Source organism: Sylvia atricapilla, chromosome 14 (genome assembly GCF_009819655.1).
Source record: "Sylvia atricapilla isolate bSylAtr1 chromosome 14, bSylAtr1.pri, whole genome shotgun sequence".
Taxonomy (NCBI): domain Eukaryota; kingdom Metazoa; phylum Chordata; class Aves; order Passeriformes; family Sylviidae; genus Sylvia; species Sylvia atricapilla.
In genome coordinates, this window is record NC_089153.1 from 7,528,938 (window position 1) to 7,551,019 (window position 22,082).

General features: G+C 39.2%; 1 protein-coding gene across 1 annotated transcript in view; it reads left to right on the forward strand.

Moving 5' to 3' along the window:
• Positions 1-612: 612 nt before the first annotated feature.
• Positions 613-22,082, forward strand: part of ATP10B (ATPase phospholipid transporting 10B (putative)) — a 46,053-nt gene continuing 24,583 nt past the window's right edge. Inside the window, exons 1-5 of the mRNA XM_066328966.1 lie at positions 613-1,477; positions 11,897-12,101; positions 14,483-14,568; positions 16,783-16,889; positions 20,416-20,547. Coding sequence (XP_066185063.1) covers positions 975-1,477; positions 11,897-12,101; positions 14,483-14,568; positions 16,783-16,889; positions 20,416-20,547 — 1,033 coding nt within the window. The 5' untranslated portion in view covers positions 613-974. The remainder of the gene's footprint in view (positions 1,478-11,896; positions 12,102-14,482; positions 14,569-16,782; positions 16,890-20,415; positions 20,548-22,082) is intronic.

Sequence of the window (22,082 nt, forward strand, 5' to 3'; positions counted from 1 at the left end):
GTTGGAGTCCAGGGATCAGGGAAAACCCCTCAAATTGCCCTGGGGGCTCTGAGACTCTTGCTGGGACTCCAGGAAAGCATTGCTTTTGACCTTAGTCCATGGGAAACCCTGGCAAAAATAAACCCTAATTAGGGGAATCTTGGACTCGAAATACACGGGCTATGGTTTGCCTACATGTAATTAGCTCTTCTGGAAATTAGCCCTCATCTGTGGTGACGTGTCAGAGGAAGAAGGATCAAAGGGGCAGGGGTATCTGGGTGAGAAAGGAAGGTTTGGGGTCTCCTGGGGAGAGGGATCAGGCTGAGGGGCAATGCAGGAATATTGCACTTCATTGCTTATGTCTGTATGATTCCTCTGACTACAAAATCAAAGGTTTACTTAGCTTGGGGGAATGGGGGTTGGTTGTTTGCTTAATAATAATCCATGTTATGGTCATGAAAACAAACAATAGGTAGAGGAAATAAGAGAGAAATACTGTCTGTACTGAAGCTTGTAGCAATCTTCTGTTGACATCTGGGACACGAAGCTCTGCCCATTACCTTTGAGCTTCCTGGCAACTCCCAGGGTTATAAAGTGATTGCGAAGCTCCTGGAGTGACCTGTGAACATCGTGTGTATGTTCTCAGGTTTGCCCCTGCTCCGTGTTAGAGCAGAGACACTTCAGGAGAGCAGGGAGCTACTGCCAGGGAAATGGTCTAACCAGGGCCTCCAGGCATCTGCTGACAGGAAGAACAAAACATTCAAGATGCTTTTGGCATACGTGAGGAGCAGCCGCCCCAGCAGGCTCTAGGACCTGGTGCAGCTGAGTCAGGATGATCCCTGTCCCTGGGTAGGTGAAGGCTGGAGTGGAGGAGGCAGCCCCGGGCTTCAGACATCTCAACTCTTCTCTCCACCATTTGGGATTCATTTGGACTATTGAGCTCCTCTAACTTTATTCGTTTTTAACTTGAAACTACTTTTTGAAAGAAAAACAAGATGTCAAGGAGGATTGTTCCAGGCTGCTTCTCTTCAATGATATGGAAAAAACATTTTTTCAAGGAAACCTGCTGCCAATGTGGTGCTTCAGATGTGGAAATCCAAAATGAGGAGCTGGAGAAGAGAGGGAAAGTGAGGAAAAGAAAGAAGAAAAATGAAAATAAACGTGTGATCATCTCCAACTTGCTCTTTGAAAGCAAGAAGTGGAAGGAAAATCCTAACAGATACTATGACTCAAATGAAATCAAGACCACAAAATACACCATCTTTACTTTCCTCCCTAAAAATATCTATGAGCAGTTTCACCGCTTTGCCAACATTTATTTTGTGTTCATTGCACTGCTGAATTTTGTGCCAATGGTGAATGCTTTCCAACCAGAGGTGTCTGTGATCCCAATTTGTGTGATAATGGCCATTACAGCCATTAAAGATGCTTGGGAGGACTTCAGGCGGTACAAATTGGACAAAGAAATCAACCATATGGGATGTTACATTTACAGCAGGTAAGCTTCAAATAGCTTTTATTACCAAAAAACATTGCCTCAAGACCTTTTATCAATGGTGAGGCTTTTTGTTTAAAAAAATTAATAAATAACTGCTGAAAAATCACAGCCATTAGGTGAAATAGGCAAAAGTCATGGCCACTGTATATCACCTGGTGTTTGTTCTCACACAGAGAAAGTTTCTGGGTTTGGGGGTTTTTTGTTTGGTTGTTTTTTGGGGTTTTTTTTTGGGGGGGGGCGCGGTTTAAGCATTTTTGTACTGGGAATTTAAGTTTGAGTTTCATTATATTGGTGTTTCTTTCAGGCTCTTGAACATGCAGTGCACTAAAATGCACAGAAAACTTGTAGAGAGCTACAAGCAGCTGAATTTCTAAGGCATTTTCAGGAGGGTTCATTTCTATCAATATAAAGTAACACAGAACAAGATCTGTCATGGGACTTGTTTGCATTCTTAGATGCCAAGAAATCACTTAAAAACCTGGCCCTTTGAACTACATTTTATTTTATACTCCACATTGTTGACTAGCTTTGAAATTTTTTTTCTTTCTTAGGTAGTATGTAAAATGAACCTTAAAAACACTCTGGAAATGAAAGATAGTAATGTATGCCTCTGTTTAGTCACCTCTAAATGAATTAACTGCAAGTGTCTGTGCTCACTTCTTCAAAGTGTTTTGTGACTTCTTGCTTTTAAGACATTCAGAAGATTGAAAAATTATGTTTTATTGTATCAAAACTGTTCTTTCAGCAGAGTAGCAAATGACTTCTCCCTGATAAAATATCACATCTGGGAGTCAGAAGTGCAAAACTTTCCATCTCCGTGAATGTGCCTGTCATCCCTCAAATTAACCAACAGTGTTTTATATAACATGCGCTCTCATGAGCAAGATCTTGCAGAACTCTGGCTTTTATCACATGGGGCTGTCATTTCTGTTCGTTTCTCCTGCAAGTTTGTCGGATGTTTATTTTCATGTCCTGCTGGTAAAACAGGAAAGCAATAAGTTTATTTGTTTAGGGGCTAAACTTAGGCCCACATATAGATAATGATTTTTCAGGAAAAAGACTGCACTCCTCTCCTTGCCATCTTTTTAAAAAGTCTTGCATTTTACAAGTTTCTAAATATTATGTATTTAAGATCTCTTCCGTGGTGAAGAATGTCAATAATTGTAGCTCTTTGGGTAGGGTGGCAAAATGCCTCCTCTGACCATCTATGGAATTTCAATCCGTTTGAGTGTTCTAGCTTTTCCAGTGTTGCATTAGCCTATGGATTATTTGGCAGTGGATGATTTGTTAATACTTGGTGAAACTGGTACAGGACAGAATAAGTGGGGCAGTAAGTGCTAATGAATAAATTTGCAAAGGGATCTTACTTATTTCCTCTTTACCCACAGAAACAATGTCAGTCTAGATCTGAAAGCCTTTTACCTTGGGAACATGAGATGTAGAGAATACAGTAGAACTTATTTTGTTTAAGGGAAAAATATCCACCATGGAATTACAACATATATTCAGATCCAGATTCAAGATTGTTATGCAGAAACACGAGACACACCTGCCTTAAAATTGGTTATTCCATCCCATTAAAAAGATTCTGATCTATGAATCAGTCTTGTCTTGGATTTTGTCTTTCACCAAAGTTTTATGGCCCAAAAAGGTGGTGTAAGGTAAAGGAAAATGAAAAGGGCTTTAGACTACAGCATTCATCCTGTCTGGGAAAATTGTGGGTAATAACAACTGCCATCAGATCAGTCACCACAGCTTATTATGTTATGAATAATTTCAGTCGGGCTTCTCTGGTGCTTTGGGAAACTGATATTTCTTGTTCTTCTTGCTAGCTGCAAAGTCATGGAAGGGCATGATGTCTTGTAATTTTCTTCCATATGAATCATGTAAATACATAATTGTTTTAACATAGGTGAAAGTCTTTTTGGAACACTGCAAATTTTGTTAATCTTATGGCAGCAAAAAGTTATTTCTAACAGAACAACTGTTCTTCCATCCTAGATAAAATATTACTTAGATTTTAAGAGGTAGTCTTGGAGTGTATGTTGTCTTAATTTCAGATTTTAATAAGAACTGTGGCACCTGTTCCAAAGAAATACAAAGGCAAACCAAACTTTTCCAGATGGTGAATGCTCTCCAAAACTTTCTTGAAGACCAGGGGAAATGCAGTAACTTGCCTTCTTTCAACACAGAGCAAGAGAAATTAAAATTAAATAGGCTGGCCTGTAAACATATTTGTTCTAATTTTCTTTTCACAGAGATCAGCTGAAATGGGAAATCTAGTGTGCTGGTCAAGTGAAAGAAAAGACACTTCCTGTAATGTATTTAAAGAATGGTTAATTGAAAAAATGAGAAACAATTAATAGGTATTTAAGTGTCTTGGGGAGAAGCAATGACCTAGGTGTTTGATTGAGGAGTCTGTACTTTTGGAACCAAATCTTTTGGAATCATACTCTGTAGACAAACTGCTGTGCTGTTGGAACAAATAACACAACACCAAAAGGAGAGTACAAAAAATTGAATTGCAGAAGCTACAGACCTGTGTTAAAATGCCTGCTTTTTCATGGTCTTCTTTAAAATATACTTTGCCTACTTTAAAATTTTGCAAGCAAGGTGGACTTGTATTACTACAAAATGCCAAGGCATTTTCTATGATACTATACTTTATTATCCTTCTTTAATTACATTTAAATTTCTCAAGTCAGCTGATCTCATGGAACCCTAATTAGTTAGACTCCATAACAGCTAATTACAATCTTCAAATATGTGTGATTTTTATCATATTCATTTTGTTGCACCCAGATGTGGATATATGTGGATGTAGTGGTGCAGAGTCCCCAGGCAGTTGCAAATGAGAGGCCTTTATTGCAAAAACCAGGCTTTTTTAAGCAGTTAGCCCATTATCAGGTGCATAGTTTTAAACCATAACAAACATAACCAATGACCATATACCACGATGTGAACAGGCAATGGTTATATAACTTGTTTTTCTACCTCTAATTCAGCTGAGTCTCTTTCCCACAGTCCTCTTCTACTTAGCCAAAGTAGCAGGTCTGAGCCATGATTTTACATGGTTGGTGGTTTTTTTGGTTTTTTTTTCTTTAAGCCTTATTTTATAAGGCTTTACCTATATGCAACACCCAGAGACATTTTAGTCAAGACTGGCACAGATTGCTCTTTCCATCTTTCTTGTCAGTCAGTCCCTCCAAACCTCCAATGGTTATCTTTCTCTAAACTCTCTTCATCTTGTCATTAACTCACTAGCAGGGCCCAGCACTGAATGTGGTACACAAACCTGAAAGTAAATGTCAATGCAATAGGTGCTAAAAGCTATTATTCCATTTTCTTAAATTTCTATAATGTTCGAGGAACTAATTGATAGGTAATTATTATACAGCTTGGCTGTGATATACCCCAGGGGTTATATCAACTTATGTAAATACTCCATAACATCCAGACAGGTTTTTGCATCATTTTCACATTTTTGGAAGATTAAATCTACTTTTTCCTCAGCATTTTAGTAGACACTAAGATACAAATGCAAGGGCTATGCACAGTGCAGTGTGGCACAGCAGCAACCACAAAAACATTAACATTATTTAGGCTATTCATACTTCTTAATTTTAAGAACCTAAATTCAGATATCTGAGACAGTGACTCAGAGAAACCTTGTTTACATGCCTTGAATCATCCTGTGAACCATTTGGAGAAGTAGGTAAGCCAATAAATGAAGAAGCCTGATTACTCTTTCCATAATAAGTTCCTCTGTAATGCTTTCAGGCACTGTGATTTTCAGGTAGTTCCTACAAGCATCAATCTCCTCCTCCTCTCTAAGTCCACTGATGTCTGCGGTACAAAAAATTAGGGTGGCCTTCATTCTGACTCTGACTGTTTGTCTGCTTAGTGTAGGGTTTTAGAACATTTAAAGATTTTTGCATCAGCACTAACTCTGTGTTAACCCTAGAGCAGAGGTATGAAAAAAGGAAAAAAACCAAAGTGCTCATATCTGTGTTGCATGAAATCAGAACTGCCAACAGCTGGAAAAGTGAAAGTGGCTTAATCTGGACCCACTGTTTTGAAAGAGAATTAAAATTTTTAAGTCGATTCAAGTATTGTCATTCTGTGCTGCAATTTTCTTTCTGATAGCAATGGAGATTTGCTTGCCTGCAGGTGTCCATACATACAGGGTATTTCATGTTTTCTGTGAGAAGCTGGGCAGCAAAGACAAAGGCTGCCCTTCTGTTTGAACCTCCTTCATATGCTCTGTTCAGCTGGATTTCTGAACAGAGGAGAGATTGTACCTCCCATGGATGTCCCTGTCTGGGATAGTGCCTGGGACTGGCCAGGGATGCAGTGACCAAGAGGTGTGGGACAATCTGGAAGAAAGCAGAGAAAAGGGTGAGGGACATACTTGAAGACAGGAATTGACTTACTATCAAATCTCAGAGTGTAAAGAAAAACAATTTTTCTCTGGACTCGGAAATATCATATGCAAGTCATTCAACCCAAGGTGAACCTGAAAGTTTGTACAGTAGAAAGCAGGATGAGAGGAAAATCCAATTCTGCCAAGGGCACAGTGAGCAGAAAGATTTCTTGCCAACACTTTTAAATTAAAGTGTTGATCAGCTGCACTGAGTTTTCACTTGTTAAAAAGCCTTTTCTTTCTGCCTTACGGTGTTTTGCTTTTTTTCCTGACAAATCATAACTTTAAAGACTAGGAGCCTGCTAGAGGCTTTAGTGGCCTCATTTTATATGCAAAAAGAAAAGGTCTAAAGCCTGTATCCCACTCCAAACCTCACCACAAGGCAAAATTGCAATCAGCTTTCTTGGGCATAGCAATATCAAGGCTTCTACACCTCAGTGGTACCTTCCCTGAACAGTGCAAGAATGTCATCAGTTGGATGCTGAAGACCTCCTGAACAGGTTCATTCCTGTGACGGCCACAAAGCATGTACTCAGGTTAGCTGCAAGCTACTATCCCCCTGCCCAACATCAAACATGAGTGTATTGTTCTCTGGCAATGGGCATTCCCTGCTCTGTCAGCCCCATAGTTTTTGTCTCTATTTCATGTACTATGGAAATTTTGTGCCAAGTTTAGCTGTGGATACCTGAATAAGCAGTGAGTTTGACTGAAGGTACAAACAGTGCCTTCTGCTTGAGACATTCTTCAGCCTCCCAGTGAGCTGAGAAAAGTCTTTAACCAACAGTACACTCAGATGTGCTATGTCACCATGACACTGCTTGAGACCAGTGGTACCAAAATCATTAAGAAATTGAAACACCTTATGTGGGATATGATGATTGCATTGTGAAGAGTTATGGGACGTGCTGAACTGACTAAATGCAAACCAAGTCTCAGCAGATCCAGGCAGCATTAACTTGAAAGAAGCAGTGAACTAGTAGTTGTCAGTCAGGGTGTATCACTACAGTGAGGATCCTTGGTCTCTGCGGAGGAAAATCCATTAAACACATTACTAAAGCTACCACTGGTTTGTGTATTGCTTTATCAGAGCTTTCTTCAAGATCTATTACCTGCCAAGGCATTTAAAGCTGCTTCACAGAAAAGGTGCAATGGCTTAGCTGACAGCAGCAGGAGCTAATGACTAAACATTAAGACCAAATAAATAAGAATCTGGCTTTGGCTCAGAGACCTGCAGAATCATGGTTTCATGGCATGAAGATTCATCCTAACTGTCCAAACTTTTAAAATAACATTAAAACCTGGAGTGGCAAGTTTCTACAATGTGACCTCAATAGCTACATGGTCATATAAGGATATGACTATCAATAAAGCTGATGTAGGCTGTGCTTTCCAGAAACTTCACCAGTTAATGAGAGTCCCTAGAAAATAATGCTAATCATTAGGAGACATTAACTGAGTGACCTTGGAATTATCTGCTCCTTCCAGCTGGTACCAGGAAGAATTCTAACAATAGTATTTCGGGCAAGGCAGTGAAAAAAACCCCAACATTTTCTTAAATACAATAATCTAAAATTTACAAAATTAACCTAGTAAAGTCTAAGTAACATTTGTTTACATTTTATTTTATTTCTTCAAAGGTGAGTTAAAAGAAATCCAAAACCATTTATATGAACAAATAATACATTTATAAAGTTCTGGTATTTACTTAAAGTTTATGTAAGCTTCAATTGGTTACAGAAGTTGAGCATAGGCTTGTATCATTGAGAAACTAAGTTACTTGTTATGATGCTATGGGCAGCACATAAGATAGGATCTGTTATTAGTATCGAGGAATTTGGAATGCCAGTGTGATATAACTGTATGTACTTTATTAGACTTTAGAAAGATTTCATTCCAGCTATTTTTAGAAGAATCTTTTACTGTCTAAACATAGTGTTCACATCCTGAGAGTTTGGTGCAGTGGGGGAAGGCTGGGGCTGGGTACAGACTGGCCACTGCTCAATGCTGGGCTGATGTGCTGACACAAAAAACCCTTCCTGCTGTGGGATGGGGTCGTGGCAGGAGCAGTGACAAACCCACACGCACACCATGGCACCTTGCCATGCTCAGGCAGTATCTGCAGCCCAAGAACATTATCAGCCAACTGTGCTGTACTCTGACCTATGGACACTGCTCAGAATCAGTTCCTGTCTGATCTAGTTCCTGTCTGATCTAGTTCTTGCCTTCCTTGACTCCCAAATCTGCTCCTTTGTTGTCAGTTTTCTTGCTTTGTGGCAGTAGCTCCCAATGGTGAGGTCATGGACATGAAGTGATCTTTGAAAATATTTTGCGAGGGGTTTGCATATAAAGGCTGATATAATCTTTGCTAGCATAAAACTGAGAAGATTTAGTTGCAAAAAAAATAGACTGTGAAAGGTAAGCAGCTGTGTGATTCAACCTGTTGCCCATGTAGAACTAGGACCCCAGAATATTGGTGTTTTCTATAAAACAGGTGTTTTCTGTAAAATAGGTGGTGCTTGAAAGAGGCCATTCTCAAATATAGCATTCCAGCAAATTTACATATAACAAAATACCAATATGTAGGTTTCTGTATTAATGACACTGATATATTTTTCTAGTGCCATGACCTGGTGACAGTGTGGGGATGGTGTAATGCAGGGCAAACAATATCTTTATTTTGAACTGCAAAGGATCCTGAGATGAAGCTTGCAGTAATTCTAGGGAACAAGACCCACTGGACTAATTGTCTGATAAAATGTTGCTAGATGACAAAGACTTCTGAAGATCTTTTTCTAAGACAATCAAGGAGACACACATGTTGTGGAGTGCATGTGAAAAATTAATTTTATTTATTCTCTTCTGTATAGCAGAACAATAATTTTTATTTCCCTCCATTCACCATGCATTTTAATCCAGTTTTTGTTTGAAATTTATCATTATTGAATCCAAGAAAGTGAAATCAAATTGTTGACACAAAGTCAATAATTTATTCAAGTTCCCCCGTAATCTCCAGCTGCAGCAGGATGTTTTTATGATGCCTTTTTTTTTTCCCCAGAAATGACTTCATAAAATCTGTTTAGTTCTGGCCTTCTGTTCAGATTTGATGAGTTCAATTACAGTTCTGGCAGACATCATTTTGACTGTTCAAGGCCTCTTTTCATTGGCAGTATCCTCTGATGGGCATCATCATGACATCTATTAGCAAGGGAACAGTTTTTGAATGTGTTTTTTGATAAATTGCCTGGTTGAAGAGAGAAGGGACTGAGAAACTTTTATATCTTGTCTTCAGTGTTCCACAGCCCTGATACCCCATGCTATAAGAACCCAGTATCCAGATTCTCACCTATTGAAAATCACCACATCTCGTTTATTTTATTGGTTCAATATATTTGCCCTTTTTACATGTTTCCCGTCAGACCATTCTGGGTTTATTATGCTCCTCTGTTTATTTAGCAACCAGAGCTTGTGCTATTAACTTTAATCACTGAGCAGAAAATGGGCAGTGTTCCCAGTTACAGGAATTGCTAAAGGAAACTGCTTCATCTGAAAAATCTTGTTAGACAACTAGGACAGTGCTGCCGTGGGGTGCACCAGTTCCATTGTGAAGTTCTTTTCTTCCTTTCATCCTCTGGCAATTCCCTACAAAGTCATAGAAAATCTTTTTACTATAAAAAAAAAATTTAATCTTATGGATGCAGATGAAGAGTTTTTTTCAGGAGCAGAAAATGTGTATTCTCTGAATTTGTTGGGATAGAGTGGCAGTTCACCTGAATGCAGGTTTGGGACTGTAGCAATCCCTCAACTGTAGTCCCTGTAATCCCTTACTAAAGTCCCTAAGTAAGGCTTTTCCCCTGATCTGAAAGAGGTCATTTGGCTTTTCTGACTCACCATCTCCTCTGTAATTAGTGATTGGGTTGAACCCTGAAGCTTTATGTGTAATGTAGATTTCATTGGGAGTTATTGAAAAATTATTACAAATGTGTGATTTCTGTGGATTATTTGGGCTAGTCTGGTTTCTTTCAGCTGATGTGGAACACAGCCAGCTGGACAAGCCCCGTCTATAGCATTTTATGAGTGGGCAAAATCCAAAATATGCTCTGTAAACTTTTGAATTGTGCAAGACATGACGTACAGAGAGGAAGGACTGCCCTGCAGAAGCCGCAGCAAACATCATATGCAAACTGTAAATGGCATCCAAATGTCTAGGATGGCAATACAAGACATCTACTTCCTCTAAACTGATTTTGTACTCTTTTCTTTCATGTTTTAAACAAACAAATTAAGAAACTCTATTCAGAAGATGTTTGGTATGGAAAGGATTGCTACTTACATAGTTGATTTGTTATAATAACTTAGTATCTGCTTTGTAGAGCATTAAACACTCAGCATACATTTGCTAAAATACTTTTCAAATAGAAATTTAGCTAGATTTTTTTTAAATGCATAGGAACATCTAATTAACTTACAACAAACCTCTGTTCTTCTGTGTGGTCTTTTATATCTGTTGTTGTGGAAAATAAAAAGGACATGCAGGTAAGAAGAGTCAGAATAAATAAGAATGAAAAATTCAGGAAAGAAAAAATGAATGTAAGATGAAAACAATATTGCTACTACTCCCATCATTTAGTAAGTGCCTCAAAAGCAGCAGTAAAGGGATTCAAATAATTAAGTTGGGGGGTTCCTTTTTTTTTTTACTAAAAAGTGAGTATTACTGGGAAATGGGCAGAATTTAACTTCTTGCATAACCTGTACAGGTAATTGTGAGTTGATGCTGTTTTGCAGATAAGGGCACAAGCCAAGTGTGAGGGTTTGCCTGGCAGCACTGTGGCTGGCTCTGCTCTGCAGAAAGCTAGGAAAGTAGGTTATCAGGAGGAGCCCTTGGCCTGTGAAGCAGTGCTTGGATGTGTGCTTTGAACTGTAGCAAAACACTTGATCTCTTCTATCACTGCTCCCCTTCTCATGATACAAACACTTCAATGAAAGATAGTATTCTCCATGCAATAGATGAGGATGATTAAAAACTTAACCAAAAATTGAGACTCTGAGTCATTACAAAAGGACTTTCATTGTCTGTCTGGTAAAGTATCATGAGCATTTTCCCTCTCAAAAAGCAAGGTGATTCAGTTATTCATACTGAAAAAATAATTTCCTCTCAAGGAGTTAGAGGAAGCAAGCCATTGTTGCAGTGCATTTTTCTCATTAACTTATTTTAAAGCTTTTTGAGTAGTTTCTGGTCTGCTTAGATGATTAAGAGTAGTTGAAGGACTAATTACTAAAAATGCAATGTCAAAAAAAGTGGGCTATTTGCTGAACTTAGTTTGTTGATGAAATAGTAATTTCTTTTCCTTGAACCCCATAGGATTCTTTTGGTTTACTTTATTATTATTATTAATTTAGAAGCTCTTTGTTTCTCACTTTAACTTTTCTATTAAAATTGGGCTCTTGTATTTTTTTTTTCTTAATACTAAGGGATCATTTGTCAGCTCTTCTACTTTTTGAAGTTTTTTCTGTGCACTAAGCTCAAGATTTGTAACTACCTCTTGAGAGTTACAAACTGGAAAGACCTGAAGCAAGTATCAATATGCCTGAAACTGAGGTATCAATTTGCTTCTTTCAGGACCTATATGCCGATGTTGGACAGTATCTAGGAAACAGTCACAGACAAAAAACCAAATTCCTTCAAAAGACACTCGAAAATACCTTGTTAGTCTGTACTGCCTTCTATATTTTGCTGTGCAGATTATAGGACTAGTGCTAGAATGAAAGAGAACTGCTGTAAATTTTTTATTCCATCTAAAGGTTTAGTTTGAATGTGACATATGGTGGAGTGCTGCTGTGGAAGTGTTTGAATCACTGATTTCTAGCTTCTGTGCTGTGTCCTTTAAAAAAAAGTCAGTGGGCCCCATCCCCTGTTTTCTCTTTTTGGAGCCCCACGACCCAGCAGTCCTGCCTTCCTAAAGTCACTCATCACCCATGAAATGCTTTTAATGCAACAGGGAGGAACATGCTTACGTGGAGAAGTGCTGGAAAGATGTCAGAGTGGGGGACTTTGTGCAGCTGCAGTGTAACGAGATCATCCCAGCAGACATCCTGCTGCTCTACTCCTCTGACCAGAAGGGGATCTGCCACCTGGAGACTGCCAACCTCGATGGGGAGACCAACCTCAAACAGCGCCGGGTGGTGATGGGCTTCAGCAGCCAGGTGAGTCTGAAAACACAGCCCCTGGGCACTTTTGTCTCCAGCTACAGCCACTGTGCCACTGCAAAGCCATTGCACTGAGGGATTTCTTCCTGCATGGCAATTGGAAGAAAGCTCATGGTCCCCTGCCAAAGCATCTGTGGGTTTCCTTATGGATTCTGTGTCCCCGCTGTGGCTGACACACCCAGCTCACGTCTCAGGCAGGTGGAGGTGTGGTGGCTCTAGTGGGAGCTCCTCTAAGGCACACTGGGTGGGAAAAAATTTAAAGAACGGAATTCAGTGTAGGAGTATATTGAGCACTTTAATAGGAGCTCAAACTAAATTAAAATTTAAAATAAAAGTTATGTTTGACATCAGTTTGTTATTCAGTTTCAATTCTCAAAATCACCATTTCCTTTTCATAGATAGTATTGTTTCCTTTTAACACTTTACTGCTATATTCACTTGGCTCGTGATTGGACAAACCTGAAGTAAACTAAAAAACATGATTTAGGGAGAATTGCTACATTTTCAAGTACCTTGAAAAACACAACAGGGCAGTTTTTCAAACTGCCAGAACAAGTTTTAACCCAGAACAAGTTTAAGGAGTGGTAGCATGAGAGGAGGAAAACTTTGTTCCATTGGAATCACTCCAGCAGACAGGAAATAAAACCTCATAGATAATGCTAGGAAATAATTAATTTATTTATCCATTAGTACCAGTGCCACTAGAAAGATCTTTTGGGGTTACTGGTGTGTGGGACACAGCTGCCAGGGAGCAACCAGACACTAACTAAAAGCTCACCATATCCATGGCCAGCTGAGATCAGCTGCTGCACTCCTGTTAGCTCCAGTGTTATGTTCAAATGCAAATCACTTTGCAAAGACAATTAAAGATTTTCTCATATTGTGGATGCCATAGCACATGGCATAGGCCTTTTCCAGTAACAATTAGGGAGAGGTTTCCTTCCTGAGAAACACTGGAAAATTTAATATGTAGAGATTTGGCAAAAAAACAGTAAACTGGCTACTTCACATTTTTTTTAATGTTTCATTTTTGTCATATAGTTCTAATTTATGTGTTAGGTTATCTATCTATTTTTCCTTTTAGAGGAGAACAGGGTGCTCTAGCATTACACAAAATGCAAACTTTTGCCTCAGTTGCTCATAATGTGAGGAAGTCTCCCGTTATATCAGAAAATACCTACATGCTAAATTATGCCCCAGACTGCCCATTCATAGTGATTTTCTTTAGACTTTGAGTTGTTATTGAGATAAACTGTATGCCTACAAATGTCTGTGCTTAAGAACTCCTGTTACGTTAACAGGGTGAAATGCGATTCTGGCCATGGTGGCAGGCAGTGCTCAGGAAGGTCAGAGCTGACAAAACCACCTGTAGAGTGGTGTGTTTGTGTAAACAGTGCAGGTTGTAGTGTGCCAACTTCTTCCTTGTTCTTTGAGCTTTGCTTATGTGATTTATGAACAGCATAAAACCCTCTCAGATGTAATTCCGTCTATAAAGCGACTCTTTAAACAGAGAGGAAACACATATGAACTCGGGTTAGTTCTTCAGTTCAGGATGCAAGAAAGGTGGAGAGAGGCTATTTGCAAGAACAGAGAAGGACAGGACAAAGGGGAATGGCTCCAAACTGACAGAGAGTAGGTTTAAATGAGATGTTAGGGAGCAATTCTTCTCTGTGAGGGGGGTGAAGCCCTGGCACAGGTCGTCCAGAGAAGATTTGGGTGCCCTATCCCTGGAAGTGTCCAAGGCCAGGTTAAATTGGGCTCTGAATCAACCTGGTCTAGTGGAAGGTGTCCCTGCCCATGGGGCAGCATGGGCAAGATGATCTTTAAGGTCCACTGCAATCCAAACCATTCTGTGATTCAGTGATATGCTCAGGAATATTGAATACAATTCTTTGTAAAAGACTGAAAGAAAGGATTATAATTTTTTTTCCTTTTATGACATTTTCTAACTTGAATTTTCAAACATAAAATTCTTGTCATCAAAAGCGACAAAATTTGAGACAAGAAACATTCTTCTGTACCCCTGTCTATCTAGAAGCCTAATAGTTTGGGGTTTTTTTATCAATGAACATTCCAGGTGACATTTGTATCTTCCTGTTTTCCTGTTGTACAAATATTTCTAGCAAAAGCAAATATGAACTGATTTTCCTGTTGGGTTCATGGAGTTGAACAAGATTTAGCAGAGGTGAAAATTCTCTCTTAACAGACAGACATTCTAAAAATACTCAGCCAGATGAGTCAGAAGCTATGCAAAATGCCCTTATATTCCAAAAGCTTTTATATTTCCTCCTTAATTTTTTATCATATTCTCTACTTTTTTGTACTTATATATAGTATGCATATAGTAAAAAAAGGAATATATGTATTTTTTCTTGTAGGATACTGTGTTTGAACCAGAATTTTTCCAAAACACCATCATCTGTGAAATGCCAAACAATGATCTCAATAAATTTAAAGGTTATATGTAAGTACTTGTTATCCACAAACACATTTTGGATATATCCTTTGATATTCCTCTTGGAGGAATATGCTATTGAACCAATGCACTAGACTAGTATAAAAATGTAATAGGTTTCTTTTTTCTTTCTTCATTAAATAATTCCAGCATAGGCATAACATCAAATTCAGCAGATTTAACCCCATTTATGAATTATAAGGCAAATTTCTATGTCATGGATCATGTCTTAAAATTCTCTTACCCTCCAGCACAGAGCAGCCTTTCCCAAGGCCCTCTTCAGAGCAGTTTGTCCTTATTCCCACAGCACAGCAGAGAATTGTCCAAAATACCTGCTGCCCCAGACCACATGCATGCCCCATTATTCTATTTTAACTGCATGAATCCTCATCCATGCCCCAGCTTTGCTAAGCTTGCCAGGAGCTAAACTAGGAGTTAATGGCTCTGCAAGGAGCAGTGAGTGTTGCACCTGGAGGAGGTGCAGAAGGCTGGCTCTCTGACGAGGTAAACCATTCTCTTCTCTCCCATCAACACTGACAGTATCTGATTGGGTTTTGAGGTTGTGCCCTGTAAGAACAGTGCCTCCAACAGCAATGCCATTTCTCCTCTGCTGCAATATCTTACAAGGGAAAAAGAGGTCAAGTTAGTATTGACTGCTGGCTATGGTCGTTGGCTTCAAGGACCACTGGGTATGATCCAAATTGAAGCAATCCCTCCAATTAGCAAAGAGCACTGAGAGTATAGAAATGTAGGAGACATGTCACAAGAAAACCCACACAAATACACACCCTTAGGACGTGGGACAGGCTTCAAAATATTCAACTCTCAACTGAAAGTCTGTTACAGAAATCTCTTTGGTAAATGCCTATTATCTCACTTGATAGAACATGCAATTAGCTGCCTTCCTCTCCCCTCTTCAGGGACAGAAGAAAGAATTTGCTGGGGAAAATTACTTGCTAAGAGTTAGTGGAGTTTCTGTCTTTGGTCTGCTGAGATTTGAGTTATTTTGTAAACACAAATTACTTGGAGCAAGCTACCGTTTTCTCCAAGAACTCTTAATAAATTATTGAGGCTCTATTGCCTTGCTATAAAGTAGCAGGAATACTCTCTGTTAAAAATGATAAGAAATAACTTAGTGACATTCATCTGACATGCCTGATCACAGAAAATTCTGTTCAAGGGGATGCAAGAAGGTTTCTATTAAATGAGTTCCCCAAGGCTGAATTTAGATTCCAAGAAACAGATTTCTGGCATTATGTTTTTACAATTCCACTGGCTGTAGGTTGTTGGCATCTACACCTTTTCCCTTGTCCAGTTTGTTATGTAATCATGTGCAGTTGCAGTTAGACATAGGACTGTACTTAGCTCTGATATAACACCTAGCCTTGCCTTTCATTTGAGAGATGAGACTATTTACTGGTAAATGAAATGCAAAATATCAAATAGAAAGTAGAGAGAAATTATTATTCTAGGAAAAAAATGTCTTTTCCCATTCTGACCTTTACATTACAAAACAAGACAAAGTGCCTGAAATAGAAGCTCTTAGCTGTGGTAAAGATCTCAGGAAAAACCTACCAGTGTAAAATAAAAGCTGTGGGTAGGGGTAGGGGTGGGTAGGGGTGTCATTAATTTTCAGAGGCAAGTAACAAATTACCTGCCTGATGGAGCACCAACCTTATGGTGGTCCCCAGTTTGCTCTGCAAGCAGAAGGATCTGGTATGTGATGGGCCATCTTGAGCCAGGATGGAAATCTTCTACCCAGGATGAGAATGAGGAGGAGCTCCTCAGCCTGAAGGCTGCTCGAGTGAACTGGGATTCACAAAGGCCTTTGGTGGCTGACATAGTAACAGAGGCTCTTGCAGGCTGTAGATGTATTTGCCTGAGCTTCTGCTCATCTTTCTAAAAAGAATTTGTCTGTAAGAAGCTCCAAAATGACTCTTGTTTTCTTTCATAAGATATTGAATCTGCCAGATAAGGTTCCAAGTGAAAGCCAAACCTGCTTTGTATTGGCATCACGACTCACATTGTGCAAGTAGTCTTTCAAAGACTTGGATTTCTCTGTAACTTTTTGCTGGAGTCTTCCTTGAAACTGAGGAAAATAAAAGCAAAATAAGGCCTACAAAATTACTTGATTTCAGCTTGAAACAGACATGCACACAAAAAATTTATTTAACACATTAGAACAGAAAAATTAATTGCTCTATTTGATTATATTTCTTCTAGGGAGCAGCCAAACCATGAACAGGTAGGTTTCAACATTGAAAACCTCTTGCTTCGTGGATGTACAATCAGAAATACTGAGGCCGCAATAGGAATTGTTGTATATGCAGGTAAGATGTACTTTTTATTTAGGTAAACTGAGAATTTCCCTGTAAATAAGTATAGTTTTATATTGCAATATAATTTGACATTTTGCTTTAAAAACTGGTAGTACACAGAAAAAGTATATAATTTTTTTAAAGTGGAGGTATTATTCATCCATCTCCAAAGCCAGTAAGTCTTGCTCTGGGTCTTTGGCAAGTGACAGGATCCTTGTGCATGTCAAATATCCTGTAAAAATATCCAGACAAGTAAAAAATTGCTCAGGTGTATTTTACCCTCAGCTCTGGCTATACTACTAATTCCATCTGTCATAAAATCTACACAGCTGCCCTAAGGGACGTCTCACTGGTCCTCAGGGTAAAACTTGGAGCAGCTGAAGATCTAATTAGGAAAAAAAAAAAAGTCATCTGTGAATTTCATTCATCCAGTCAGTCTGTGCCAGTGCCAGCACACAGGAGCCAGTGAGGCAGCAGCTGGAGGTGGCAGAAAAGGCAGCAGCAGCACAGGTTTGTGCTGACATAGACATAGTGTGTCTGTGCAACCATGAACTTCATGCAGGAGACACATGGATAAAGAAAGACTGTGTTGGTGTCCAGATCAAATGCAGCAGTGCCAGGTTCAGCAGTGGGTCAGTTCATCTGTTTCTCACCATCTTTTGCCTTTGGAGTGTTACCACTGCTTTTACTCAGTAAACATGATTTATCATTGGCTTTGCCAGCTGTGCCCTCTTCTGCATCAGACAGAGTGTATCAGCTATCCTCTTCTTTGTAGATTAAATAAAAGTCAGTTCAAACACAACAATTAATCCCATGAACTATTATTATCTTTCCAGTAAAGTTATATGAAATGTTTTATGTCTGATCAGCAGCAAGGGGTTCAGAGGAGAGTCACCTAAGATAAAAGGGAAGTCACACCTTTACAAGAGTCATTTAGCTCAGATTGATCTCCACAGCCCGGAACAATTTACCTGTCAACAGATTGTCTTTTTCACTATGACACCACTGGGCTCTGAATGTCTGTGGCTCCCAAATGTTCCCCAGGCAGCTTTGCCTTTGGAGGTCTTTCACCACATACAAGGGAGAGCCAGAGGAGAGCCAGAGCCAAACTCAGCAATCTTCTTTTTTCAGAGTAGCTACTGTATAAAAACTCAGCAGAGACCAATCCCGATATAATTGGAATAATCTATCTTCCCTTCTGCTGTTGCAGTTCCTAATTTTCTTCTGTTTAGCTCAGATTTCCCAGTATGTCCCCTTGACCACCAGCACAGACCCTAATGTGGATCTCTGTTTATGTTGCTTAAGCTACCAGTAGCAAAGGTTGGAATTTTAAAGTTATTCCCAAGACATGGTCGTTTTCATATGAGTAGGTCTTCAAATCAATTTCCAACTGAGTTCTTATTGTTAATGTCAGCATAAAAGTTTAATTTTTTTTCCTAAAACTAGACTGGCTGCAGTCAGTATCAGCTTCATTTCTAGGGTTCTTTGACATTGATTATACTCTGGCTTTTAATCATCATCTGTGACCTTTTCTGAACAATCAAGATCAGTCACATAATAAGATGGCACACTTTCCATTTTTATGACTCTATTACTCCTCAAACTTTATCTCTAATGGAAGCCTTTGTGAGGAGTAGAGGCATCACTTAGAGCAATTGCTTGGGCTGTGCAGTTCTCATCTGACCCGAGGACACTTATACTCTTCATGGCTACCCAAACTGTTCTACACAAAGCAATAGCACTAAAACACAAAAAACCTCATTACAGAGCGACAGTCAATGTAGTTTTCTCCTTGTGATTGGGACAGCAGTAAGAATTATATGCTTTTCATATACTAAAGTACCAGAAAGAAGTTTTAGATGAGCCCATCAGCATCTAGAAATAGAGAGAGAAGGTACCAATGGAGTGGTAGGTGAGGTGCTGTGTTTCACAGCATTGGAAACACTGAGGATTAGAGGAGAACAAAGCAGATTAATCCTCATATTTCTGATTTTATGTTCCTTACAAGGTGAAAACTCTCATATAGAAGTGTCCTTTTCCTGATGATTACCTGAAATCGAAAGGAATGGTAGAGCTGATAATTGGAAAGAAGTTCATCACAATTTCTTCCTGAAATAACTTCATCAATGCTTCCTTGAGAGTTTTCTGGGAGGGATTCGAGGGCTTTGGCTTGTTTTGATTTCAATACAAACCATTCCATTACACCTGACATGAAAGAAAGTGAGGAATAAGATTCACAGAGCTGCTGGAGGAACAGAAATGCAAGCAGCAGTGCCTCCCCTTCAGTGTAGCTCATGGTTAAGAGACTTTGTTCACCAAAGGCTCAGGGCTTGTTCCCAGCTCTGCCTGTATGGGAGTGAACACACATCTCCTGCTCCACAAGCTGTACACTCAGTTCCTGCCCCAGTGCAACAAGAGGGTTTGTACCTATGTGTGAGCTGGAAAGGCAGGAGCACTGGTGGTATAAACTGGTCCCTCTGACACAGCTCCAAGTTGTGTAAATAATTAGGTATTCATTGGAATATTAAGCCAGGAGCTGCAGCTCTTGAGTGAATGTCCTGAACATAAGGCTGGAGAGTAATTTTCTCTCTAGCTCTCTTCTTAATTAATAACCGCTGATATACACCTGGAATGAATCCAGCAGGTGTGATTGAACTGCACCTAACTTCCAGGGTTTGGGTTAAATCACTTCCCTAGAGAAAGCTAAAAGGCAGCTTGGAAAACAGTCCTTGTCACACACATCATGCACATACAAATGAAAACTAAATGCAAGTCTGAAGGGGCTGTATTTTCAGGGAAAAGGACTGTCGAAATAAACATAAACGATACAACAACAGATGGTGTCCAGATATCCCTGTTGTGGAGCCACAGTTTAGATAACATTAATAGAATTGAAAAAGTAATTTCTGCCTCTTGACTTCTTGCAGCACTCCTCTTTTTTCATTAGTAGGATAGCAGCTCAATTCTAACTCACTAAGTTTAAGGATTGGGGTTTTTTTATTTCTCATCCAACTGTTTTGTCAGCACTTTACAACCAAATAGTGAAAGGCTAAATATTATTGTTTTTCATTGACTTGTTGAATTTTATTTAATATACAAAATGTATCTAGTGGCTTTTGAATTGCTGCTGAAAAATATTCAAATGTAGGTTTCAGGAACCTGTATAGCATCTAAACAATTTGTTCATAAAATGTAAAACTATAATACTATTGTTCATTTTCTTTTTCTTCCCATGGATATTTGGCTTTTGATAATTTATATAAACCTTATGATCCTACTAAATCTGCTGTCATTGGGACAGAAAAATGTATGTGACAGCTGAAACATGATATAATGGAGGTGTTTGGTAAACTTCATGATTTAAACTCTGATGTAGTCAGTCAAATAGAAAGACAGACAAGAAAAGTTCTGAATGTCAACATTAGTCATCCTTTCACTTTCATCTCCCCTTTCATTTGGGGAGAGAATACTTTTTAAAAAAACAAGCCAAAATACAAAGTATTACATAAACTTGAAAATATTCATTTGTGTTTTGAAGGTCATGAAACAAAGGCCATGCTAAATAACAGAGGTCCTCGTTACAAGCGCAGCAGGATAGAGCAGCGGATGAATATGGATATTTTCTTATGTGTGGGATTCCTGTTTGTGATGTGCCTTGTTGGAGCTGTAGGTATGAAGCACTGACAAAAAGCTTTTTCCTAAATGGTGATTAAAATTGATGTTATAAACACGAGTGAGATCTCCAGCTGAATGCTCTTGTGGTCTTTATGCTCCTTGGTCTTTCCAATAAGTGAGTTAAAATGGCAAATCTGAGCAATTCAGATGAAGAAAACGTGGCTATAAATGTTTCAGACAGGATTCATCCCCACCATGGTATAACACATGTAAAACTAGAGAAAGCCACCCTGTGACTGCATTGTAGGAATCGATAATTGTCAGCTGAGATCTTCCTTCCTTTCTGAGTGCTTCCTGAGGGGGTGTTTGTTCCTGGTGCATAGGAGCAAAAGTAAAATGATTTTGCTTTTCAGTGTATTCCTCTAATATGTTTGGGAGTTATCTTAAACAGATACACTCAGTTTAGAACCCATGAGCTGCTCATAACTAATTCATTCAGTTTACATCCTCCACGGCTTCCTTCCTTCTCAAAAGCCCTTTTACATCAGGCTGTGAAAAGGAATAATTGATTACATTGGAATAGCCTGCATTTTTCTGGCATCCTTGCAGGTGAGCACATGTCAATTTAGCGACTGGTGTTTGTTAACTGACTGGAGTTTACTGGATTGGAACTCTCACAAAGATCATTTCACTGCATGTGAAATCATTTCACCTGCTTGCCTTCCAGCTCCGATTGCAATCCGTCCCAGGCAGGCCAGAACAGGATCTCATCATCTGGACCAAAGGACCAAATTTTACGTCTACCAACTTTTGAATGGGGCCATGCTTTAAAGAGATAACAGGGGCTCCCAAGAGCCCCTTTTTCTTTTAATGGATTTTGTTTCAGTGAGAACTTGCTTAGTGCTACTGCTCTGATTAAGCAACAGTCAAATCAGGTTTTCCTGAGCCTGCCCTGGAGGTATGTGATGTGACACTCCAGTCAGTCATCAAGTGTAATACCACGGGAAGTAAGGACCATCCAAAACAGATGAACAATTGAACTGACTTGATCACTTCTTTAGTATTACTGCTTCATGTTGCAGCGGGCCTTTTTGGCACCGAAAGGGGATTTCAGTTTCACAACTGAGCTCTGTGTGAGAGAGAGATTTTATTTCCCTTGCTCCCTGGCTGCTGTCATGTGGATTTAGAGGCTTGCCTTGTCTGGTGTGTAGGGGCTCCTGAGTAATAAGGTTCTTCAATTTAAGATTAAAAGAAATCTCAGATGAAAAAATCAGCATTTAAAAATAATTTATCTGCTCAGCTTAAAAAATAAGATTCATAGTCTAAGTGAAACATGTAAAAAGCTCCATTAGCTTTCATCCATCCAAAATGTCCAGAGGCTCTGCCATGAGTTCTTGCTTTGCAGCCTTGTCTGAATGTAGGGTTCTAGGAAAAGCATCACTGGTGGATCAGTTATCAGGACTGCTCTTGCACACAGTGATAAATTGGGGTACGAAGTGGCTTGTAGAGCAGAGTTCTTGTTCTGATGTGACTGTGGTCTGAAGCAGCCAAAGACCATTGCTGAAATAATTTGAATATTTTTGGCATCAT